Source organism: Bufo gargarizans, chromosome 5, assembly GCF_014858855.1.
Source record: "Bufo gargarizans isolate SCDJY-AF-19 chromosome 5, ASM1485885v1, whole genome shotgun sequence".
In the NCBI taxonomy this organism is placed as follows: Eukaryota; Metazoa; Chordata; class Amphibia; order Anura; family Bufonidae; genus Bufo; species Bufo gargarizans.
The window spans coordinates 132849683-132872942 of NC_058084.1; the positions used below are offsets into that span (position 1 = coordinate 132849683).

At 41.8% G+C, this 23260-nt stretch overlaps 1 protein-coding gene across 3 annotated transcripts in view; it reads left to right on the top strand.

Annotated features, from left to right (window-relative positions):
• ZNF521 (zinc finger protein 521) overlaps nt 1-23260 on the top strand; it is a 333618-nt gene that overhangs the window by 46456 nt on the left and 263902 nt on the right. For all 3 annotated transcript variants that reach the window (XM_044294192.1, XM_044294191.1, XM_044294190.1), the window contains one exon: nt 5080-5259. Coding sequence is in view for 2 of the 3 variants with exons in the window: in XM_044294191.1 (XP_044150126.1) it covers nt 5080-5259 (180 nt within the window). In the remaining variant the exon portion in view is untranslated. The remainder of the gene's footprint in view (nt 1-5079; nt 5260-23260) is intronic.

Below are 23260 nucleotides of genomic sequence, written 5' to 3' on the forward strand. Positions count from 1 at the left end.
GTATAACCCACGGTATTCCCACGTAAAACCAGCTCTGCTACATTATGTAGCAGTGCTGGTTTTGTCATGCATTTCTTTTGCCTTCATATGGTAAAATACTTCATTGGCCTATCAATGGCTTTATAACTAACTCTGCTATATTTCTGTAGCCTACAACCTCTGGCTGCCCAGTTGAAACTACTACACCCAACATGTTCTGGCAGTAATAGTAAATGGATATTGGTGCAATTCTGAGCTACTAGTCTATATAATAAATATGTAGGCTACATATGTATTATATAGACTAGTAGCTCAGAATTGCACCATTATCCATTTACTATTACTGCCAGAACATGTTGGGTGTAGTAGTTTCAACTGGGCAGTCAGAGGTTGTAGGCTACAGAAATATAGCAGAGTTAGTTATAAAGCCATTGATAGGCCAATGAAGTATTTTACCATATGAAGGCAAAAGAAATGCATGACAAAACCAGCTCTGCTACATCCAAGCATATACTAGAAGCTCAATAGAAGTGCCTACACAAAAGAGCTGCACCCCAAGACAACAGAAAAAAAACCATTACTTCATAGCACAAGTCACCGGTCATAACTTTACATACATTGCCCAACTCTCAGCCCCCATCAGACCTCACTCTGAAAGCCGGACCGGCTTCTTTGCGCAGCGCTCTCCCTCTCCCTTTCTTTTCCGGCGCCTTCTCCCTGTCCCTGCATCTCAACGTCATGTCCGGCACGCCGCACTGCCGGCCGGGGAGGAGACTCAGGGGCAGGAGCGTACATAAAAATCACTGGGGCCCATAGCAGGAATCTAAATTGGGCCCCCATTCCCCTTTAATAGCCCCTCCCTTTGTTCCATGAACTATTCTTGCTGCTGCGTTTTATAATTTATGCCATCAGGGCCGGATTGGGATTACAAAACAGCCCTGGCACACAAAAGAGGTATAATAGATGCAGTGTGTACAGATGTATATTATATACAGCGGTGTACAGTCATATGAGGAACGCGGTATAATATATGCAGTGTGTACAGGTATATAGTATATTCCCTAGTGTTCTGATATGTGAGGTACAGGGTATAATATATGCAGTGTGTACAGGTATATAGTATATACAGCAGTGTACTGATATGTGAGGTACGGGGTATAAAATATGCAGTGTATACAGTATATACAGTAGTGTAATATGTGAGGTATAATAGATGCAGTGTGTACAGGTATATAGTAAATACAGCAGTGTATTGACACCTCGTACCTCACATATCAGTACACCGCTGTATATACTATATATCTGTACACACTGCATCTATTATACCTCATACCTCACATATATAGTATATACAGCAGTGTACTGATATCTGTACACACAGCATCTATTATACCTCATACCTCACATATCAGTACACTGCTGTATATACTATATATCTGTACACATGGCATCTATTATACCTCGTACCTCACATATATAGTATATACAGCAGTGTACTGATATCTCTACACACAGCATCTATTATACCTTGTACCTCACATATCAGTGCACTGCGGTATATACTATATATCTGTACATATTGCATGTATAATACTGTGTAATATATGCAGTGTGTGTGTGTATGTGTGTATATATATATACACACAAACACACACACAGCAGTGTATTGATGTGAGACATAGAAGGTATAATACTGTAGCTGCAGTGTTTACAGATATATGTGGTCAGTTATACATTATGGTCACTGTGTGTGTGAGGTATATGAGGTAGTGGTCACTGTAAGGCTACTTTCACACCTGCGTTCAGGTGTCCGCTCGTGAGCTCCGTTTGAAGGGGCTCACAAGCGGCCCTGAACGCAGCCGTCTGGCCCTAATGCATTCTCAGTGGAGGCGGATCCACTGAGAATGCATCCGTCTGCCAGCGCTCAGCCTCCGCTCCGCTCAGTGAGCGGACACCTGAACGCTGCTTGCAGCGTTCGGGTGTCCGCCTGGCTGTGCGGAGGCGAGCGGATCCGTTCCGACTTACAATGTAAGTCAATGGGGACGGATCCGCTTGAAGATGACACCATATGGCTCAATCTTCAAGCGGATCCGTCCCCCATTGACTTTCAATGTAAAGTCTGAACGGATCCGCTCAGGCTGCTTTCACACTTAGAAAAATTTTCTAAGTTATAATGCAGACGGATCCGTTCTGAACGGATGCAAACGTCTGCATTATAGGAGCGGATCCGTTCAGAACGGATCCGATCGAACGCAGGTGTGAAAGTAGCCTAACTGTCTGAAGTATTATATATGAGTGAGCAATGAGTAAAAACAGGGCATGGAGGGGGGGTAAATGATGAAAAGTGGAGGACCTCCTCTTACCACTCCAGTCCAGTCTGTATGAATTAACGCAGAGCTGATTGTGAACTTCTAATACTTGCTGTTAGGGGTTGAAGGACCTGGGATGATGTCATCACAGGTCCTGGCAGATATACCTTTGAAACCTAGGAACTACACCATTTTTGGTGCAGTTCCTTTGCTAGATTCTGCAGGACCTGTGATGTTGAATATGATGTCATCACAGGTCCTGGCAGATGCACTGTTCTAACCTGGGAACTACACTTTACACTGTGCAGTTCCCTTACAGGACCTCTGATGACATCATCAAAGGTCCTTTAGCTTTAGAAAGATAAATAGGAGCAATTAGGGGGCGGGGCCTCTCCTCCACTTCGGGGCCCTGTCTGCCTATATGGTAGGTAGCCACTGCTCAGGGGGAGGAGACTCAAGGGAGGGTAGGGCTGGTAGCAAGAAAACAACACTGGGGGGGCGGGCCCCGGGCCGGCCACCCGGGTTATACAGGCACAGCACTACTGCAGGGCGGGTCCACAGGCGGCCGGGGAGGAGACTTAGGGGGAGGAGACTCAAGGGAGGGTAGGGCTGGCAGCAGGGAAACTCAACACTGGGGGGCGGGCCCCGGCCTGGTCGCAAGTGCGACCCCTGCGACCCCTGTATGTACGCCACTGGTTTTACATGTGTAAATGAAATTGATTTGTGAAAACGATATTTACATTGATTAAAGTAGACTGGCATTTTACCAACTCTGTGCAGTTGGATGCGGGTAAGGAGGGCCTATTACCTCCTGTGATATGTCCCTATGAAGTAGCAGTTCTGGAGCATCTTTTCTTATAACTGTACTCTGTGCTTTTTTTCCCTGGAAATGAATATATTGACAACTGGATATCACTATTGCTTGTCAAAGGGTGTGTCCCTACACACGGAGATTGGCAGCACCGATTGGACAGTTTCAGATTGTGCAGTCTCTACAATCCCCGCCCCCCCCCCCCCCCCCCCGACTGGTAACAGTCAGTTATCAATGTATTCGTACATTTCTAGTAGGAATAACAGAGAAATTGTACAACACAGATTTATAAGAGATTCCCCAGAACTGATTCATGGGGACTACAGTGCTTACTAAAATGGACCTTTTCAAGAATGATGACAGGTCTTATTTAAAATCACATCAAAGCCACATTGGGAAAATGATTGGTGCATTTGTTCATGGGGTTGTAGTTTCCACAGGTTTAACACATTTATTTAATATGTTTCTCCTGTAAAAACCGCAACCACATCAAATTCACAGTTCACACCAAAACACATGTATTTTCCTGTGCATCTCTGATGTGGTTTTAACCACAATAAGCCACACTATCTAAATACTCCCCAAGTAGAGACTTAATACTAGAGCTAGCCATAGATGTATCAATCCTATGCCAGACGTATATATTTGTTATTTTGCTGTTATGGGAATGGCTGCAGTGTATTTAATTTAACGCGGATCTGTCACCTCTCCTGTCATGTCTGTCTTAGTAACTACATGCATTCCCCATGTAACGGAAATTCTGGAGCATCCATTCTTATGACTCTATATTGTGCCATTCCTCTATTATTTCTACTAGAAGTTTATGAATGACTTGCTAGCAGCCTGCAGTAAGGGTACAGCTGGGTGTTAACAGATGGGGGAGTGTCCCTGCACAGTCTGACAACAGCAGCACTGATTGGACAGAGTCAGACACGCCCACTACTGGTAACACCCAGTAGTAACTCTACTGCAGACTGCTGGCAGGAATAGTGAAGGAATGATACAACATAGAGTCATAAGAAAAGACACTCCAAATAAACAAAATTTTACAAGAAAAGACACTCCAGAATTGTTATTACATGGGGAAGGCAAGTAGTTACTTAAACAGATGTCAGGAGAGGTGACAGCTCCTCTTTAATTCAGCCCCCTTATTTAGACAACTGTATTACCACCACTATCTTTCCATTGATCCAGCGACTTACAGAAATGATTTTATGTACGTTATTTATCCCTATTGAACTGATAAAAGAATTTGCCCCCTAACCTTTAGAGTCACACTCAGTATAGGTAAATAGAAGGGGTACATATGTTACAAATGTACCGTACTCATCTGTGCATTACAATAACTTAGTATATACAGAGCACTCAAGATAAAATTATGCCATCTCAATTCCTTAAAAATACTGATGTAGCAGGGCTGAATTTGTCAATTAACTTTCTTTTGTGCATCATGATAACTCACTAAACTATAATTCATTAGATTTACGTCCATATCAATAACGGGTTTGTCAAATCTCCCCAAGCTCTGTTACATCTGTATGGTGTATTTTCATACAGGTTACAGTTTTATTTTTGTGTGTGATTTGAGCAATGTACAGCTATTAGAGATGAGCGAATCGACTTCGGATGAAACATCCAACGTTGATTCACATTAAACTTTGTTCTAATACTGTAAGGAGCAGGAGCTCAGTACAGTATTAGAATGTATTGGCTCCGATGAGCCGAAGTTATTGCTTCATAAAGAAATTTGTACTGTAAAAAAACATTTCCCGAAATCGGAAAGCAATAACTTCGGCTCATTGGAGCCAATACATTCTAATACCGTACGGAGCTCCTGCTCCGTACAGTATTAGAACAACGTTTTATCCAAATCGACTTCGGATTTTTCATCCGAAGTTGATTCGCTCATCCCTAACAGCTATATATTGGCTGTTGAGATGCTTCTGATGTTTCATAGGTCCAACCTTTCTTGTTTTTCAGATCCCAACTGTAAACTAGACGATAAATCTGAAGATGGTGAAGCGACAGATTGCAAGAAAAGGCAAGAGGAGGGGGAAGAACTAGAGGAAGAAGCCGCTCACAGCTGTGACAGTTGCCTTCAGGTGTTTGAGTCGCTGAGTGATATCACAGAACACAAGATCAGTCAGTGTCAGCTGACAGGTAAATAACTCTTATTACAGGCTGACAATTTCCGTTCATCTTCATTTGACCTTAAATGTTTCCTTGTAAGCAGTTTCCTACACTTCTGCGTTTGTTCGTAGAAGGGCAGTTGTATGCAGCTCAGTCATTGCATCGATAACTTGTATGACCTTTATAAGATGTCTGTGAAGATGCATTGAAGACACCATTGCAAGCAAATTGTTGCTGGCTGAATCTTACATATGCAGCATCACAGCTCACTGGATGTTTGGTTAGGTTTAGGTATAAAGGAGCAATTCAAACTATACATACCAGTGAAACTCGAAAAATTAGAATATCGTGCAAAGTTAATTTGTTTCAGTAATGCAACTTAAAAGGTGAAACTAACATATGAGATAGACTCATTACATGCAAAGCGAGATATTTCAAGCCTTTATTTGTTATAATTTGGATGATTATGGCTTATATCTTATGAAACCCCAAAGTCTCAATTTTGAGGTACCCTTTGCTCAGGGGGTATGGATTAATTAGCTGACTAGAGTCTGACACTTTGAGCATAGAATATTGAACCTTTTCACAAAATTCTAATTTTAAGCTGCATCACTGAAATAAATGAACTTTTGCATGATATTTACAGTTTCACCTGTATATATAATGGACACTTCAGCATCTTTGCTACATCTACATGTTACACAAGGCTTACTAATCTTTTTACAGTGCCCAAAGGGCTCATTGACGTAGGCGATGTTCATGTCCAGGTGCTGTGTAGAACGGAGAACACCCAGACGGAATTCTGACCCATTAGAATCAGTGGACCAGTTTGCATGTGCGATTTTCTGCATGGACCATCTGTTTGTACAGGGGAAATCACAGCACACATCATCCACCTCCAATTTTCCCCACAAGACTCCTCCAAATGACTGGGTCTTGGGGCAGAACAGACACCGTCCAAGTGCGGTCCGTTCAAAAAACCTGACCATGTTCACCAAGACTTACTTTTTTGGCATTAGACTGACTGGAAAACACATTGGGATTCTGCACAGTCAATTGCATTTAAAATGTAGTCAACTGTATACCGCTTAGCGGACTTTATAAGCATAAAGTTGCATATGTTTGTCTGAAGGTTTGGCAGGGCCATATCAATTGGTAGAGGTTTGGTCAGTATTTTGCTTTTTTTTTTTGTTAAAGGTGTATTCCCATCACAGACAATGGGGGCATATCGCTAGCATATGCCCGCATTGTCTGATAGGTGCGGGTCCCATCTCTGGGACCCACACCTACATCAAGAATGGAACGGGGAAAGGTGGTTGAGGGCGCACTGCACGTGCGCAGCTGCCCTCCATTCATTTCTATGGGGCCGCTGAAAATAGCCGAGCGATGTCTCGGCTATTTCCATCGACCCATAGAAATTAATGGGAGCGGCGGTCGTGCAAGCGTGGTCCACTCCCATTCACTTGCATGGGAGAGCGCTTGGCGGTGGCCAGAACCCGAGAAACCCAGGGTCCTCCAGCCACCGCTCTCCCCACTCCTTTCTCGGCGTATGTGCGGGTCCTGGAGGTAGAACCGGCACCTATCAGACAATGGGGGCATATCCTAGCAATATAACCCCATTGTTTGTGATGGGACAACCCCTTTAAAGGCATATTCTCGCCTTAGACATTTAGATGCTTGCCCTGTTGTTTTCTTAGCTCCCATAGAGGTGAATGAATAGAGCTGCATACGTATACGGTCATCTCTACATGCATTCCCTGCCTGGATGTAGCGGCTACCCCACCATGCGGGACTGGGATTGGTTATCCCCATGTGAATTGAGTAAATACTAATGAAAAAATAATGTGAAAGAACGTCAAACTCCATAGTGATAAACATGTATTCAGATTTATATGGCAGTCTGTTTATTCCAAACTGGGTACTTCAGGGAAGGTTGCCAACCCTTTTCATGCGAGTAAGAAGACTAGAGCACCCTAAAGCTGATACGAAATTCAGTAGATTTATTATAATTTGTGGCAAAACAACATTTGACGTTTCAGTCAAGTAGTGACCTTTTACAGACACTATTTGCCAGAGAAGAAATGAGATTGAGGATGATGGCGCTAAGAATAGTGAGACTTCACAGCTGTATGAGCATAGTACTGTGAAGCTTCACTATTCTTAGCGCCATCATCCTCAATCTCTTCTCTGGCAAAAAGTGTTTGAAAAACGTCACACGTTGTTTTATCATGAATTGTATGCTATAGTTTCCTTACTTAATGCGTAATGAACAAGTAACTTTGACAAATTAGGGTACTTTCACACTAGCGTTTTTCTTTTCCGGCATTGAGTTCTGTCCTAGGTGCTCTATACTGGAAAAGAACTGATCAGTTTTATCCTAATGCATTCTGAATGGAGAGCAATCCGTCCAGTTCAGTCTTTTTGACTTTTCAGGACAGAGATAATACCGCAGCATGCTGCGGTTTTATCTCCAGCCAAATAAACTGAACACTTGCCTGAATGCCGGATCCAGCATTTTTTCCCATTGGAATGTATTAGTGCTGGATCCGGCATTCAAATTGCCGCATTGACGGATTTCCGACCTTTAAAAATGTGAAAAAAAAAAATACCGAATCCGTTTTGCTGGATGACACCGGAAAAACGGATCCGGTATTGCAATGCATTTTTCTGACTGATCAGGATACTGCCTGCCGGAATCAAACAACGCAAGTGGGAAAGTACCCTTAGACGTTTTTCTGTCAGGATGTTCCGGCAGAGAACAGCCTGCTGGAGTTCACTGGATCTCTCATTGCTGGATTTTACAGATCACTGCCAGATCCCTATTGACTATAATTGGATTCAGCATGATCAGGCCGCTTTCCAGCTTTACTGCCTGCATGCAACGGTTTTTGGTCCTGCCAACATCCACCATTTATGTCGGCTCAGGCAGCCGGATCAGCTTGCCGCAGAAGTGAATGCGGCCTAAATAACTATGTGATTACGATTTCACACCATTGTATATTTATATAGCAATTTATTGGTTTAAAAGCAAATGATATTTCTACAGCATAAGAACCATGAAAAAGAAAAAAACCACAGTCACTTCCCCTCGCGTGATGCGGATGGTGCAGTGAAACACAGTGCCCCTTTTTATGCAAATCAGCTTTTAATCTTTCTCCCAGTGGTTATCTGTCTAGTCTGTATAATAAAATTCACCAGTTTAATTTACTTACCTACACATTACAAAAAAAATCTAAAAATCTCTTGTAATATACAGTACAGCTTCTGCTTTATTAGTTTCACATGCAATTCTCAGCAGTGCAGCTTCTGTTGAATCTGTTTAGTAAATTATTATTCCCATGCAGCTTCTCCTAATAATTTGCCATTAGACAAAGCAGCTCTGCATAAACTCATCAGTGGTGAAGGCACATTTATAGAAGGGCTCCAGAATGGCACAAACAGCCCTATATTGATAAGGCGTATAAGCCGTCAGCTGTTGCAGAATGATGGGTTGTAAAACAAATATACAGTACCGTAAAATTCCATCAGTCTAATCATCTTGGTTAAACAAAGGCTTGGACATGACAGATGTCCTGATATTAAAACATAGCATGCAGGATTTACAATAGGGCAAACCAGCAAATGTTACAAATGTTCGGTTGGGTTATAGTGAACATCCCATGCACAGTGTAGTCTATGGGCCAGATTTATCATTAGCTCAGGTCAATATAATGGAGTGAAAAAGTCCCCCAAAAAGTCCCAAACGCTAAAACTGCGCACAAATTTGAGACTTTTTTCTGCTCTGCACTATGCTCGCCAGTTTTCTGAAAGTGGGCGTGTTTTCTTATGTAAATTAATCTCTAGACAGATTTACTATTGGGATTATTTAAAAAGTCACAAAAAAGTCGCAATTTTACTCCAGTGAGCATCATGCTTATCTTATGAGACTTTTTAATAGAACATGCGACTTTTTCATAAAAACGTGCGACTTTTTCATAAAAACATGCGACTTTTGTAAAGCTGCTTACTGACGGATAAACTGCTACCGTCAAACCACATTTATTACAGTCTTAAAGGGCCGATCATAAATCTGACTTGGCTAAAACTGACTTTAGCCATATGTTAAAGTGGAGTGAGCTATCAGAGTCATGATAAATCTGGCCCTATGTTCTTTACTTTTTCTAGTTATCCACATTTAGTAACCGATTTGCGGTAAAAGTATGGCATTGCTGAATTCACTGTCTCCTGATGGAAAAAAATATTTTTTGTGATTTTTACATAGTAACAGTTTTCTTTTGCTGTTTATAATGTTAGTGCAAATCAAACACAATTCTGCATTGCCATGGAGCAATGCTATAGGAATACATATCTTCAGCAAATTATATGTATGAAATGATTCTTATTAGGCTTTAATTCAGTTATTCTGATTAGAATTAGCTAGAAATTGTTTTTAAATGGAATCTGTTCAGGTACGGCTACACTGTCAGGTTTCCTGAGGCAGTTTTGGAAGCCAAAAACAAGAATGAATTCAAAGATCAGGATATGTCTTTTATACTTTCTCTCTTTTTATGATCCACTCCTGATTTTGGCTTTCAAAACTTCATCGGGAAACCTGACCGCGTAGGCGCAACCTCAGTAATTTTGACCCTGCAAAACTGCCAACAGCACTAGGATGGTGCAGTGGACAGCTGGTTAAACCTTTATCAATGCTTTTATTAGCAGCAGCATTGTGAAAAAGGATCAGTAAGTAGGTTCCCAGTGGTCAGACTCCTACCGACATTTATATAATATTAAATTGATGTTGTCCTGAGCATGTAATGGTCATGCACAATGCAAAATTTACAGAAAATTCCCTCAGATTTAAGAGATTTGTGTTTTTATCTAAATTTGGAGGAAATCCAACTTGATGGGCAGCATGGTGGTCAGTGTTTAACACTGGTGCCTTGCAGCGGTGGGGTCCTAGGCTCGAATCTGACCAAGGACAACATCTGTATGGAGTTTGTATGTTTGTGGGTTTCCTCCGGGTACTCCGGTTTCCTCCCACACTTAAAAGACATTATGATAGGAAACTAAGATTGTTAGCCCCATTGGGGACAGTTGGATGCTAATGTCTGTAAAAAGCTGCGGAATATAGTAGCGCTATATAAGTGCATAAAATAAATAAATAATAATTCAGTCTACTATGCAAATAAGTACCTGTTGTCAGGTATCGCTTTTTCTCAGGGGGTCGAACTCACAGACATCTTCACGGATACCAGGTTTAAGGTCCAAATGGTGCATTTATTTGGCAGTCTTCACACACCAGCACAAACAAAGCAAAAGAAACACCTGTCCGTCTAGGCACTAACTAGACAAATATGACGTGTCTCTCTGACTCACCTATACATCACAGTTCACACACTGTTTCAGGTGCGGCTTTCTCAGCTCAATAGTCCAGCAGCCTCCGGGCTGTAGCAAATACGAGTTCCCCAAATTCCAGGCTATCTCCCAGCTTCGTGGCCCCTCAGCCTAGCCCAGCTGAGACCTCACTCACAGAGTCTCAGCAGCACTCTGTTCAAAAGTCTTATCTCTCTTTCCCAGACTGACAGCCTGGGATAGGTTTTTGTTTCCCCTTAACGATCCCAGATGACACCTGGAGATCCCTCAGTCTTAGGGGAAAACAGGCCCTGGAATGGGGTGGACTGGGGAGGTCCCACTACCAAGCCTACCTTCCCCAGTCGAATAAAATCCAGCCCATGAACTACTAAAGAAAAATAGCTTCAGCAACTATGTTTCCTGAAGCCAGTACCCTCTTGGATCTTCCTCTTCTTCAGACCGGAGTTTTGTTTGGCTGTTAACCCTCGATGTGTTAAAGACAAAAATGGATTAAAATGAAAAATCTGCCAAAACAGTGAAATTTCATCTCCATTTTCCTCTAATTCTTGTGGAACACCTAAAGGGTTAACACATCAATTTTGAGTAATGTGAGGGGTGTAGTTTCTACAGTGGGGTCATTTATGGGGGTTTCTATTATGTAAGCCCCACAAAGTGACTTCAGACCTGAACTGGTCCTTAAAAAGTGGGTTTTAGAAATTTTCTTACATTTTTTTTGAATTGCTTCTAAAATTTTAAGCCTTCCAACGTCACCAAAAAAATAGAATGACATTTACAAAATGATGCAAACATAAAGTAGACTTATGGGAAATGTTAAGTAATAAATATTTTATGAGGTATCTCTTTCTGTTTTAAAAGCAGAGGAATGGAAATTTAGAAAAATAATTAAATAAAAAAATGTGGTCAATTTGGGATTTTTTCATAAATAAAGGTGAAATATATTGACTCAAATTTATGACTGTCACGAAGTACAATGTGTCACGAGAAAACAGTCTCAGAATGGCCTGGATAAATAAAAGCGTTCCAAAGTTATTACCACATAAAATGACACATGTCAGATTTGCAAAAAATGGCCTGGGCAGGAAGGTGAAAACTGGCCCGGGGTATAAGGGGTTAAGGGCTAAACGGTGCATTTATTTGGCAGTCTTCAGACACCAGCACAAACAAAGCAAAAGAAACACCTGCCAGCCTAGACACTAACTAAACAAATATGACGTGTCTCTCAAACTCACCTATACATCACAGTTCACACAATGTTTTAGGTGCGGCTTTCTCAGCCCAATAGTCCAGCAGCCTCCAGGCTGTAGTAAATACGACTCCCCCAAATTCCAGGCTATCTCCCAGCCTCGTGGCCCCACTCAGCCTAGCCCGGCTGAGACCACACTCACAGAGCCTCAGCAGCACTCTGTTCAAAAGTATTCTCTCTCTCTCCCATACTGACAGCCTGGGATAGGTTTTTGTTTCCCCTTAACGATCCCAGATGACACCTGGAGATCCCTCAGGCTTAGGGGAAAACAGGCCCTGGAATGGGGTGGACTGGGGAGGTCCCACTACCAAGCCTACCTTCTCCAGTCCAATAAAATCCAGCCCATGAACTACTAAAGAAAAAAAGCTTCAGCAACTATGTTTGCTGAAGCCAGTACCATCTTGGATCTTATTTACCTCACCCAGTTGAGGAACCTAGGTGAGATATACACCCCTTCCTGGTCTTTCTCACACATTTCACTGTTCACATCACCACACTGTATAGAATTTGCATGTCCTCTGTATACTTATGTCAGTTTCTTCTGGATACACTGACGCCCACTAACCTAATTTACCAGTGAAAAGGGTTTGGTTCATTTGGTTACAGTAACTTGCAAAGGTGTCCGTCTGATCCGTTATCTCTTGGCATTGCCTTGGCTTATTTCTGAACAAGTCTACCTGTGTGCAGCCCATCCTGACCTTCTGCCACCGACTATGATTCTTGTCTGCAGCCTTGATATACTCTAGCACATATGCCCCAACACCAGCTTCAGCGGACTCGCAGCCTGTTTCTCATGGAACCAGGCGTGCCACGGCAGAGCTAGGGCTCCAAATAGAGTAATCCGGCATTGCATTGGCTAAATAAACCAGGATTTCTATTAATTCAAGTAGTAAATTACAAGCTTCGCTGATGCATTTTATTGACCCGATGCAGTGCCGGATTACTCTGTATGGTTGTGTGCTGCCTTGCTACCATCGCTGATGCATTTTATTGACCTGATGCAGTGCTGGATTACTCTGTATGGTTGTGTGCTGCCCTGGTACCAATCTTTGGTGTCTCCTATCTATCAGTCCATATCTTGCTGGGATTAAGGCTAAAGAATCCACAAACCCTTAGAACTCCGATCCCTTTATTAGGCAAAACTTTTTCAGTTATTTCTCTCTATCTTTTTAGCCATGGTATGCTGAAGAACATATTACTTTAGATGAATGGTTGTAATATAGATATACAGGTAGCTGCAATTCTTAGGAATAATTATTTACCTTCTTTTTAACTACTAGACACTAACTAAAAAGTCAGGACCAACAGTTCTCCATAGACCAACCCGACTGCTTTTCTCTCTAGATAAAACAAACTTGAGCATGAAATATTCAGAATCCTACATTTTGCTTTAAGCTGTTAGTTCTGAGAAGTTGTATTTAATGTGAAACTTCTTGCTAATAGAAAAAGTAAATGAATCCTTTAAGTAAATCTGCGTTCTGCTTGATAAAATACAATGTGCTGTGCTGGTTATCTTTGGCTTTGTAGACATTTATTATATATTCTTTTATTAAGGAGTCTATAGTAGTAGTATTAAAGCACAATTACTTTCTGTGGAGATAACATCTTTTTTTTTCTCCCCCCTCTTCTGGGAATGTATCTCACTCTTTGGGTTTAATAATGACATTGCTTCATCTTATTATGCACTCTCTGTCTTGTCCATGAAACTTTAAAACTGCTTATAGTAATAAGAAATATTTTAAATTAACTTTAGCACTCTTATCAACCAGCTCACATAAAAAATGAATTTAATTTTTATGATACTGCAATGCAATATTTAATGCATATATCACAAGCAAGAGGCTAAGTGTGCATATTCAGACTTCAGCTCTGTGTACTGAATACTGTTGGAAAAATACTGTATCTATATAGCGTTGTAGGAATGCCCACATTGCAAAAACGTTTTCATCATGCCTATAGAGGCGGCATGTTTACATCAGTATTGGTGACAGTTTTGGTGTATGCTTTACCCATGACATACAGGGGCCTATGACGTTATAGTACAGACCTGTATGTACTCCACTTGCTGCTGTATGGCTTTTCTACACAGAACCACATTATGGAGATATTGTACCTCCTCTATATGCCTCCATATGCTTTTAGAAAGATTGTACAGTTAAAGTATGGCCCCATAGACTTCTATGGGTGTCGTTTCATAGATCCGCACAAAGCTATAACAGTAGCTATTTATTTGTGACTTAGGTACTGCCATGCATTCAGGTTTTTTAATGCAGCAGTTTTGGAAGCAAAAACCAAAAGTGAACTAAAAAAAAAACAATAAGAGGAAAGGTAGTATTTGTCTTTTATACTTCCTCTCTTATTATGACTCACTCATGATTTTGTCTTCCAAAACGACATCAACAAACCTGTCCGTGTGGCCGTACCCACAAAGGGTTCTTCTTATTTACCATTCAGTACAGTTCTGGGGTGCATTTTAAGGTGACATAAAATCATATGGCTGTACGGACCAAATGGACTTCTATGAAGCCCATTAATATGGTCCTACTGACACCATGCACATCAAAAGTGAAAAATATAAACATTTCTATTGCTGTTTTAATTTATAAAACACTATTAAATTCAGGCATTTTACAAAGCTGAACTTTATGGTGGCTCTGTATTTAGCACTGGTGCCTTATAGCGCTGTTGTCCTACATGTAGGTTCACATCTGACCGTGTTTGTGTGGGTTTTCTCCCGCACTCGAAATATATACTGATAGAGAACTAGGGTGTGAGCTCCACTGGAAACAGTGAGTGATAAAAATGTCTGTAAAGCAATATGTCAGTGCTATATAAGTGGGTAAAATAAATACCTCGATTTTCCTTTTACCATGCTAAGTTAGGTATCCAGAATGCTGAGCTTTGTTTTGCTTGTTGGGTTCCTCGGGTCTGTATTAACTGTCCTCAGTATGCAGAGGTGGCTTAGGGTACTTTAACACTAGCGTTTTTCTTTTCCGGCATAGAGTTTCGTCCTAGGGGCTCTATACCGGAAAAGAACTGATCAGTTTTATCCACGTGCATTCTGAATGGAGAGCAATCCGTTCAGTATGGATCAGGATGTCTTCAGTTCAGTCTTTTTGACCGTTCAGGACAGAGATAATAAAGTAGCATGCTGCGGTTTTATCTCCGGCCCAAAAAACTGAACACTTGCCTGAATGCCGGATCCGGCATTTTTTTCCTTAGGAATGTATTAGTGCTGAATCTGGTAAAAATGTGGAAAAAATATATAACGGATCCGTTTCTCCAGATGACAAATGGATAGACGGATCTGTTCTTGCAATGCATTTGTAAGGGCTCTTTCACACTTGCGTTGTCCGGATCCGCCCTGTACTCCATTTGCCGGAATTACACGCCGGATCCGGAAAAACGCAAGTTAACTGAAAGCATTTGAAGACGGATCAGTCTTCAAAATGCGTTCAGTGCTACTATGGCAACCAGGATGCTATTAAAGTCCTTGTTGCCATAGTAGTAGTGGGGAGCGGGGGAGCAGTATACTTACCGTCCGTGTGGCTCCCGGGGGGCGCTCCAGAATGACGTCAGAGCGCCCCATGCGCATGGATGACGTGATCCATGCGATCACGTCATCCATGCGCGTGGGGCGCCCTGACGTCACTCTGAAGCGCCCCGGGAGCCGCACGGACGGTAAGTATACTGCTCCCCCGCTCCCCACTACACTTTACCATGGCAAACAGGACTTTAGCGTCCTCGCAGCCATGGTAACCATTCAGAAAAAGCTAAACGTCGGATCCGGTAATGCGCCAAGACGACGTTTAGCTTAAGGCCGGTTTCAATGGGCATTAATTCCGGATCCGGCCGTGCGGCAAGTGTTCAGGATTTTTGGCCGGAGCAAAAAGCGCAGCATGCTGTGGTATTTTCTCCGGCCAAAAAACGTTCCGGTCCTGAACTGAAGACATCCTGATGCATCCTGAATGGATTTCTCTCCATTCAGAATGCATGGGGATAATCCTGATCAGGATTCTTCCGGCATAGAGCCCCGACGACGGAACTCTATGCCGGAACAGAACAACACAAGTGTGAAAGAGCCCTAAGACCGATCCGCATCCTGATCCGTCTAAAAATTCTTTCCATTTGCATGCAGATTGCCGGCGACGGAACTGCTTGCCGGATCACTCTGCCGCAAGTGTGAAAGTACCCTTAGTAGAAGAACTTTCATTCCTTGAGCAGCAAAGTAAAATGTATTAATTACACCACGTTCTTCTATGTCAGCTCTGCAAGCATTTTACTGAATGAATAACAGCATAGATCATAGGTTCTTGGACCCCTGTCAGTATGTTTAGGGTTAGACTGGAATATTTGGTGTAGGGTGGATTCTAATTGATGTTTCCCGTTAATTTAGTTTATAATAATGAACCCCTCTATCCCAAATATCTTCGTATTCCATGTAATTAAAAATGTTTGTGTAAGTATAGGTATCCTTAGCTGCGGGGTTTATGATTGGCCTAGTAGCTATGAAGCGACAGTAAACAAAATCTTCGATTTTGCACAAGGTGATGTTTCTTGCCATTAGGTGGGACAGGTCACATGTCTAACGCCTGTGTAGAGACTACTTCCACTAATACGCCCATGCATCTCGGATGTCTGTGTTTGTGATTACACGCAAGACATTGAGGAATGCAATAGTTAAATGTTCCTTTTATTTCTTCTGGAGCTCTGAGCATTATGGAGAACAGTAAAAGTGACCAGTGAAAGATTGCCACACATTTACCTGTCCTAGCTACATCTGGCGTTTGTGAATTGAGCCAATTGACCTTCACAGCTTCCCAGAAAATTGGAAGTGACTGCAGCTCTGTGTGGGAGCAGATTTGCTTTTGAGAAGGAAAACAAAGGAAACAAAATGAGTGGTTATTACAAGCAAGGATTATGGACCCTTGGTGCTGATTATCGTAACTCTTTCAGATTCTTGGTGTACACTTAAGTAAAGCATGTGGCTGTGTCTGCGGAAAGAAGTGGTAGACACGTTCATGCCCACTGAATAGAGTCCTTTTTTCTTCTTGGCAATAAATAATAATTCTTTCAGGTGCAGTATCAAACAGTGCACCCCCGACCAATCCTTACTAACCTGGGGTACCATTATCCGGGGTTTAGTAGGTTCTATCAAATCTGTGCAGATTTTAAGTGCACCATACGTATCCTGCAAAAAAAAGGACGCAGTCGAGAAATGTTATTTTGAACTAAAAAGGACATTTGCAAATATATTGAACTTTGCACAGTTTATTTCTTAAGAGCACCTTTGATTTAGAGCTTGTTAAGACTGGAACATGTCTATGAAGCATTACTTTAAATGCCAGTTATCTGCCTATTACTAGTAATGTGGGATCCCCATTAAATGCCAAATATACAGATGTCAAGGTCAACAGCTGGACAAAATGATGCTTGATCGTGTAAATCAAGGACTGGGTTTCACCCAGCCGCAAACCAATCAACCAACCAAACAATTTTTATAGACCCATTCTGCCCTACGGTTTTCTACATGTATACCACAAAAACAATGTCATATAATTAAATGGATTGTGCAAAGGTATAAAGTTCATGACCTGTCCACAGGATAGGTCATCAATGTGTGATCAGTGGGGAGCTCACTCTTCGCACCCCCATCAATCAGCTGTTTCAAGGGGTCACCTCTGAGACCCGCACCTATCCTTAGAATGGAGCTGGCAAAGTGCCAGAGGGTGCACAATGCATGTGCAGCTGCCCTCCTTTCATTTCTATGGAACTGCCGCAAAATAGCCAAGCAGAATGCTCGGCTATTTGCGGAAGTCCCATTGAAATGAATGGGAAGCACTTGGCGCAAGTTTGGACACCGCTCCATTCACTTCTATGGTGCCTACAGAAATAGCAGAGCCAGTGCTCATCTATTTTCAGCATTCCCATAGAAATGAATGTAGGTCACCCACTCGTGCACCCCCAGCACTTTGCGGGCTCCACCTATGAGACTCGCACCTATCAGACATTGGGGGCATATCCTAGCAATATGCCCCCAATCTCTAAAATGGAAATACCCCTTTAATGTAGAGCTCAGCAAGGTCCAAAATACTCACCTCTCTTCTTCGACTGGCGCCTCCACTGTTTGTGCAGCATACTGTGATCTGACGTCACACAGCATCAGGTCAGTGCGCTCCTACGCACACTGCATCCCTTCCTGAATCTGTGCGCTGCTAGGACTTAGTGCAGCACAGGCGCCCAGAGATGAAGACCAGGGAGCTGTGAGCAATACCAGTGCTAGGACTAGAAGCACCATACTCACCACTCCCTGGGTCCTGAAAATAAATCCATTTGTCCTTCTACTGAGCCCCTTGCCCTTTGGCAGCCGATTCCCCTGCTTCCATGGTAGATACGCCTCTGATTAACACCGGTGGTCTTGAGGATTGCTGAGATCACAAGACCAACCTTCTCGTGGAAATTAGAGATCGAAAAAGCAGTGAAGTGATATGACTTGCAATTTTCATTTCATGTTTAATTAAGTGAAATTACAAAAGATTCAGATCCAGGTGCTTTTTTGAAAACTGTACAATATTTTTCATGGGACAACCCCTTTGACTGAAATGTTAACCCTTATAAGAAGCTATCCAGTTGGGTAGTTTTTAGATTGAGCCCTGAGAGTCTATACTTACTGGGCTGCAGGATATAATTTCACAACATTTATATATTTCTTATTTTAATTGGTAGCAATTTTTTTGATTATCATATATAGGGCAGAAAATGAATGTACTGTCACAACTTTGGACAATGGCTTCAACCAGAAATGACCAAAAATGACAATAGTCACTTTGTGTACATTGTGAGATTATTTTGCTGAATTATTTGCTAGTTGTATCTGAAATCCTAAATGTGTATTTGACCAAAAATTTGAAAACTCATTGTAAAGGTTTGCTACGGTCAATTACTGCAGGATTTGTCTTTGATGTATGCAGATAGTCCTGCATATACAGAAATCTCTAACTAGGTACAACTTTCTAGGAGGTGATATAAAAGGTCAAGAAAGCCCGAGGCTTAATACATTCTCACTACTCATTAGACATAGGCCAAAAACAAGGGTTAGAAATCCTGAGGCATTGTGACCCTCTTGCTCGAGCTACATAAGTATATGGCTTTTTATATCCTCTTTGCAGTATTGTGGGTTAATACAGATTGAGCTACGAAGAGCAGCATATTTGCCATATTAAGTCTGATTAATAAGGACATAAATGGCAAACATGGGTGATATGTTTCCTGGGCAAATTGTGTTTGGCCTGTAGAAAAAAGAACTACAGTACTACATTTCAGCAGAAAACCTTGCCAAGCAGAACTAAAGTTTGGAGTGCTGCCGGTGGTGTCATGAACTGTTCTCCCTCTACAGCTCTCAATGAATAGCAAGTTACTAAAATGCCCAGGGTCACAGTAGTCTCGAATGTTGTCTTGATCCAAAGGTGTAGTGAAGGTGCAAGAAGGGTAACCTGGTTGTCGGGGGGTTTTAATAAATGAAATGAATTGGATTAATGTACTATTTGAGTTTACTGTATTGGGATCGTATTCTCTGCAGTCACACTATAATAACTATAGTCGTTTTCAAATCACTTTAATTGTAATACCGACTGGAGAAAGAGAGGCCACTACGTTTCTGAGTTTGACGCTTCTTTTTCATTGCTTTGGGTAAGAGGAGCACAATTATATTAATTTAAACAATTACAATGTAGCTACAAGGTGGAAATAGAGTTTGATAGAGATTGTATGAGGCGGAGACATTCATGACACTATTTGTTATTTCTAGTAGTTTACTCATGACATATCAAAGGGTGGATCCATACCTGTGACCACCTCATTTAGCCAGAGAGCTGCCCATTAAGAGTGTCTCTCGTTCTGGCAGACCCTGCCCACAGTGAACTGCATAATTTGAATGGTTGCCACATAAATTATAATATTTCCCTTGCATTTTTCTTCCACATCAGCCAATTAGCTTCTGGCTTCATTCTGAATATGGGTTCACTCCCTATTAACAATCTTTACTTTTCTCAGTGGTAAGTGTAACAATATTTTAGACAAGTCTAAGGCTAAGTTTACATCTGTTAGAAATGTTTTCTGTTCTGCCAAGGGAGCTACTGAATTCTGAATTCAACTGAAAACTGAATTCAAGCAGTAATGAATCCATCATATGTCAAATAGGCCCCATTGGCTTATAATGAGGTCTTTCTGGTTCCGTCAGATTTTTTCCAGGTAAATATGTCTGAATCTGCATCAAAGATTCCAGATGTGAACACAGCTTTACAGGGAGTCTGTCACCAGCGACCTTCCTATCTAACAGTTTGCATAGACACAACAGTTCACATAGACACATTGGGACACATTTATTAAGACCGACATTTAAGCCCTATAGCTGGCGCTGGATCCAAGTTATGTAGAGGCACCGACCTCTACATAACTGTGGCGTATCCACCTCCACTTATAAATGTATGACAGCTTTCTAGCTGTCTTACATTTAGACTATTTTCTAGACGTAGAAAATGATGAATAATACGGGCACGCCAACCCGTCCCCTTCCCCGCCCACACCATGCCCCCTTTTTCAGACCTGGTGTGAGCGGTGAAGAAGTCGCAGATTCTGCAGCACCATGGCATGCGACAGCATCTGCGCCAGATATACGTCACTCTATCTCGTCATAAATGACCCCCATAATTGCAACTCATTGATTAAAGCACTGTTAATCTGAAGCACCGTTCCTGAGTTATGACATGTTTTTCTTAGATGCATTTAGTGCAACAATGGTGTCACCGTTGCTCTCGTTGCACTCAAGCTCCACTTCTTTCTGTTGCTAGCTCCCCCCTCGCTGCTTTAATTGATAGGGCCAGGAGTGGCAAAGCAGCAAGGGAGAGGCTAGCCTCAGAAAAGAGCTGAGTTTGGGTGGACCGAGAGAAACTGTGACACCCTTATTGCACTAACCACCTAATTTGCATATTAGGAAAAGTATCATAAGTCAGGACTGGAGCCTCAACAAAAGAAAAGCAGCGTCCCAGATTTACTAATGTGTCTGTGCGAAAAAGCTGTCTAAAAATGGGCACAATTTGGCTAGTGCTTTTACACTCTTTTCTGTCATGCTTGTCAAGGTGGTGGTGCTTAGCAGAAAGAGGTGCTGCTTCACAGGAAAGGGGACTGGCCTGAGATTCACCGTTTTGCACCCAAATTGTGCCACGATTCTGGCATAAAAATCTGTCTCAAAGTAAGCCAACCAGTATGGTATGGAGTCAGAGAAAAGTGTCTCTCCCTGCACCAGATTTATCCTCTCGCCTGAGCCCCTGCGATAAATCTAGTGCAGGTCTAGACAGCCGCTCTAAACTTACTCCAACTTTAGGATCAGTAATTCTGGGGCAAAGTTGTTGTAGATTTATTCCATGATAATACAAAAAGGAAAATGTGTTTGCATGTAAATTCTCCTCAGTGCTTGCTACATTTAGTTAATACTTTATTATGATATCTTACGTTTCGCTGTATTGTGTATGTGTTATGACTGGGAAAAGAATCCTTGCGACCCAATGTTCTCGTTGGCATTAAGCATAATGCATAGTGAAGTTGACTTGCAAGTTACAATAAGCTTCTGAGTTTGATTCCCTGGACAGGTAATTATTTGGAGCGTGGAAAATACATTTAAAATATCTCTTTTCTGGAATACCTGTATTTCAGACTGGGATTATACACAAGAGTCTGCTCTGCAGCTTTGGCTTTTGGCCCATAACACTAGACATCCCTCCTGAATTAGAGAAGGAAGAAATTATGTTTTAAAGTACTTAAAATTGCAAGTAATATTTATGTTTGTTTTCTGGATGCTCTTTGTGTATAGGTATGTGTGTGTGTGCAGTATTTAAGCACCAATGTGAATCATTTTCACTCCGTTATATTGACAGGCACATACAGTATATAGTTAAACGAAGATTAAAATGGTTGTAATGATTGTAGAGTAATTGTACCTGTACTCTGTAATTCACGACAGAACAGATAGTTTTTTTTATTTGAAAGGGGTTTTTCAGGAGTGCCAACTTTTTGGCTACAGCACTTTTCTTTCAGTGGTCTTGGTGGCCTTTGTTTCTGGTGCTGCAATTGGATTTACACTGACAAGTCCACATGATCACAGCAGTCACATGAGGTGGTGAGATACATAATCGCTAAATCCAGACCTAGATCAAACAGTCTAAAAGTGCGCCAGATTTATTACAATTGCTGATTCTGGATGATAACTCTTATTATCTGTCTAGTCTAAGCTTATACCACCTGTTTGGTACTAGAATCCTGTCAGAACCACGCTGACCATAGATGCCATATAAATATAGATAATATATCTGTAAAAGCAGTGGTCACCAACTTGTGGCTCTCTAAAGTGTTGTGGAACTGCAAGTCCAGGCATGCTATAACAGTGGCAGACTGTCAGGGCATATAGAGAGCTGTAGGTTCCCAATTGGAGAGCCAAAGCTGTAAGAGAGACCACAAGCTGTAAGGCTACATGCACATGACACCATTTTCTGGTCGTGCATCAGATTTGAAATGACATTTTCCATCCCCTTTTTAAATGGCCATTAAAAATAGATACATTTACCATATTTTTCGCCCCATAAGACGCATACCCCCCAAAGTGGGGGGAAAATGCCACTGCATCTTATGGGGCGAATGCTAATGAGCACCGGAAGAGGTGAAGGCTCTGTACTCCCCGCTTCCTAGTCCTGTGCTGTGGCTGCGCACAGTGTGATGTCTGAGCTGAGGTCTGATTGGTGGTCTTATCTGAGATCTTATTGGGGTCCTATTAACATTGGGGGTCTGATTGGTGCCCTCCATTGTGGAGTGAATGTTCCCCAAGAGGATTACTTTTTTTTTCCTTCATTTTAACCCCTGAAAGAACCTTTTTGGAGTAAAAAAAACGCCATATGTATTGCCCATAGACTTCAGTTGGTTGAAAAAATGGTTGCTTGTACAGCCATCACACGGCCATTTTTCCTGTTTGTGTGTATGAGGCCTAAAACTAAACAACCCCTGGCAGAATAAAATACTAACATAAAATCTGCCTCTAGCTCTTCACTTTCAGTGTTCTTTAGATTTCAGATTATCTTGTAGTTCCGTGCTGAGAATATATGTTGGACCGTCTGAATTTCTGGACTGTATAATGGGAGATTAAAGGCATTCTATTGCATTTCAGGGAAAATACTCTTTAAATACTTTTTGACTGTATTGCAATTAAGCAATCAGTGTGTATAATATATATGTAGAGATGTAGATGGCGCATTACTGTTACCATTTGCAGCAGCGATTGTGAATCGCTTACATGTTTGCCTTAGTGCAGTATTTGTGGCGCTTGACTTTGCAGTGAACTTAGAAGCTCTTCCTAAGGTTTCTCATTAAAGGTGAATGCGAATGGTC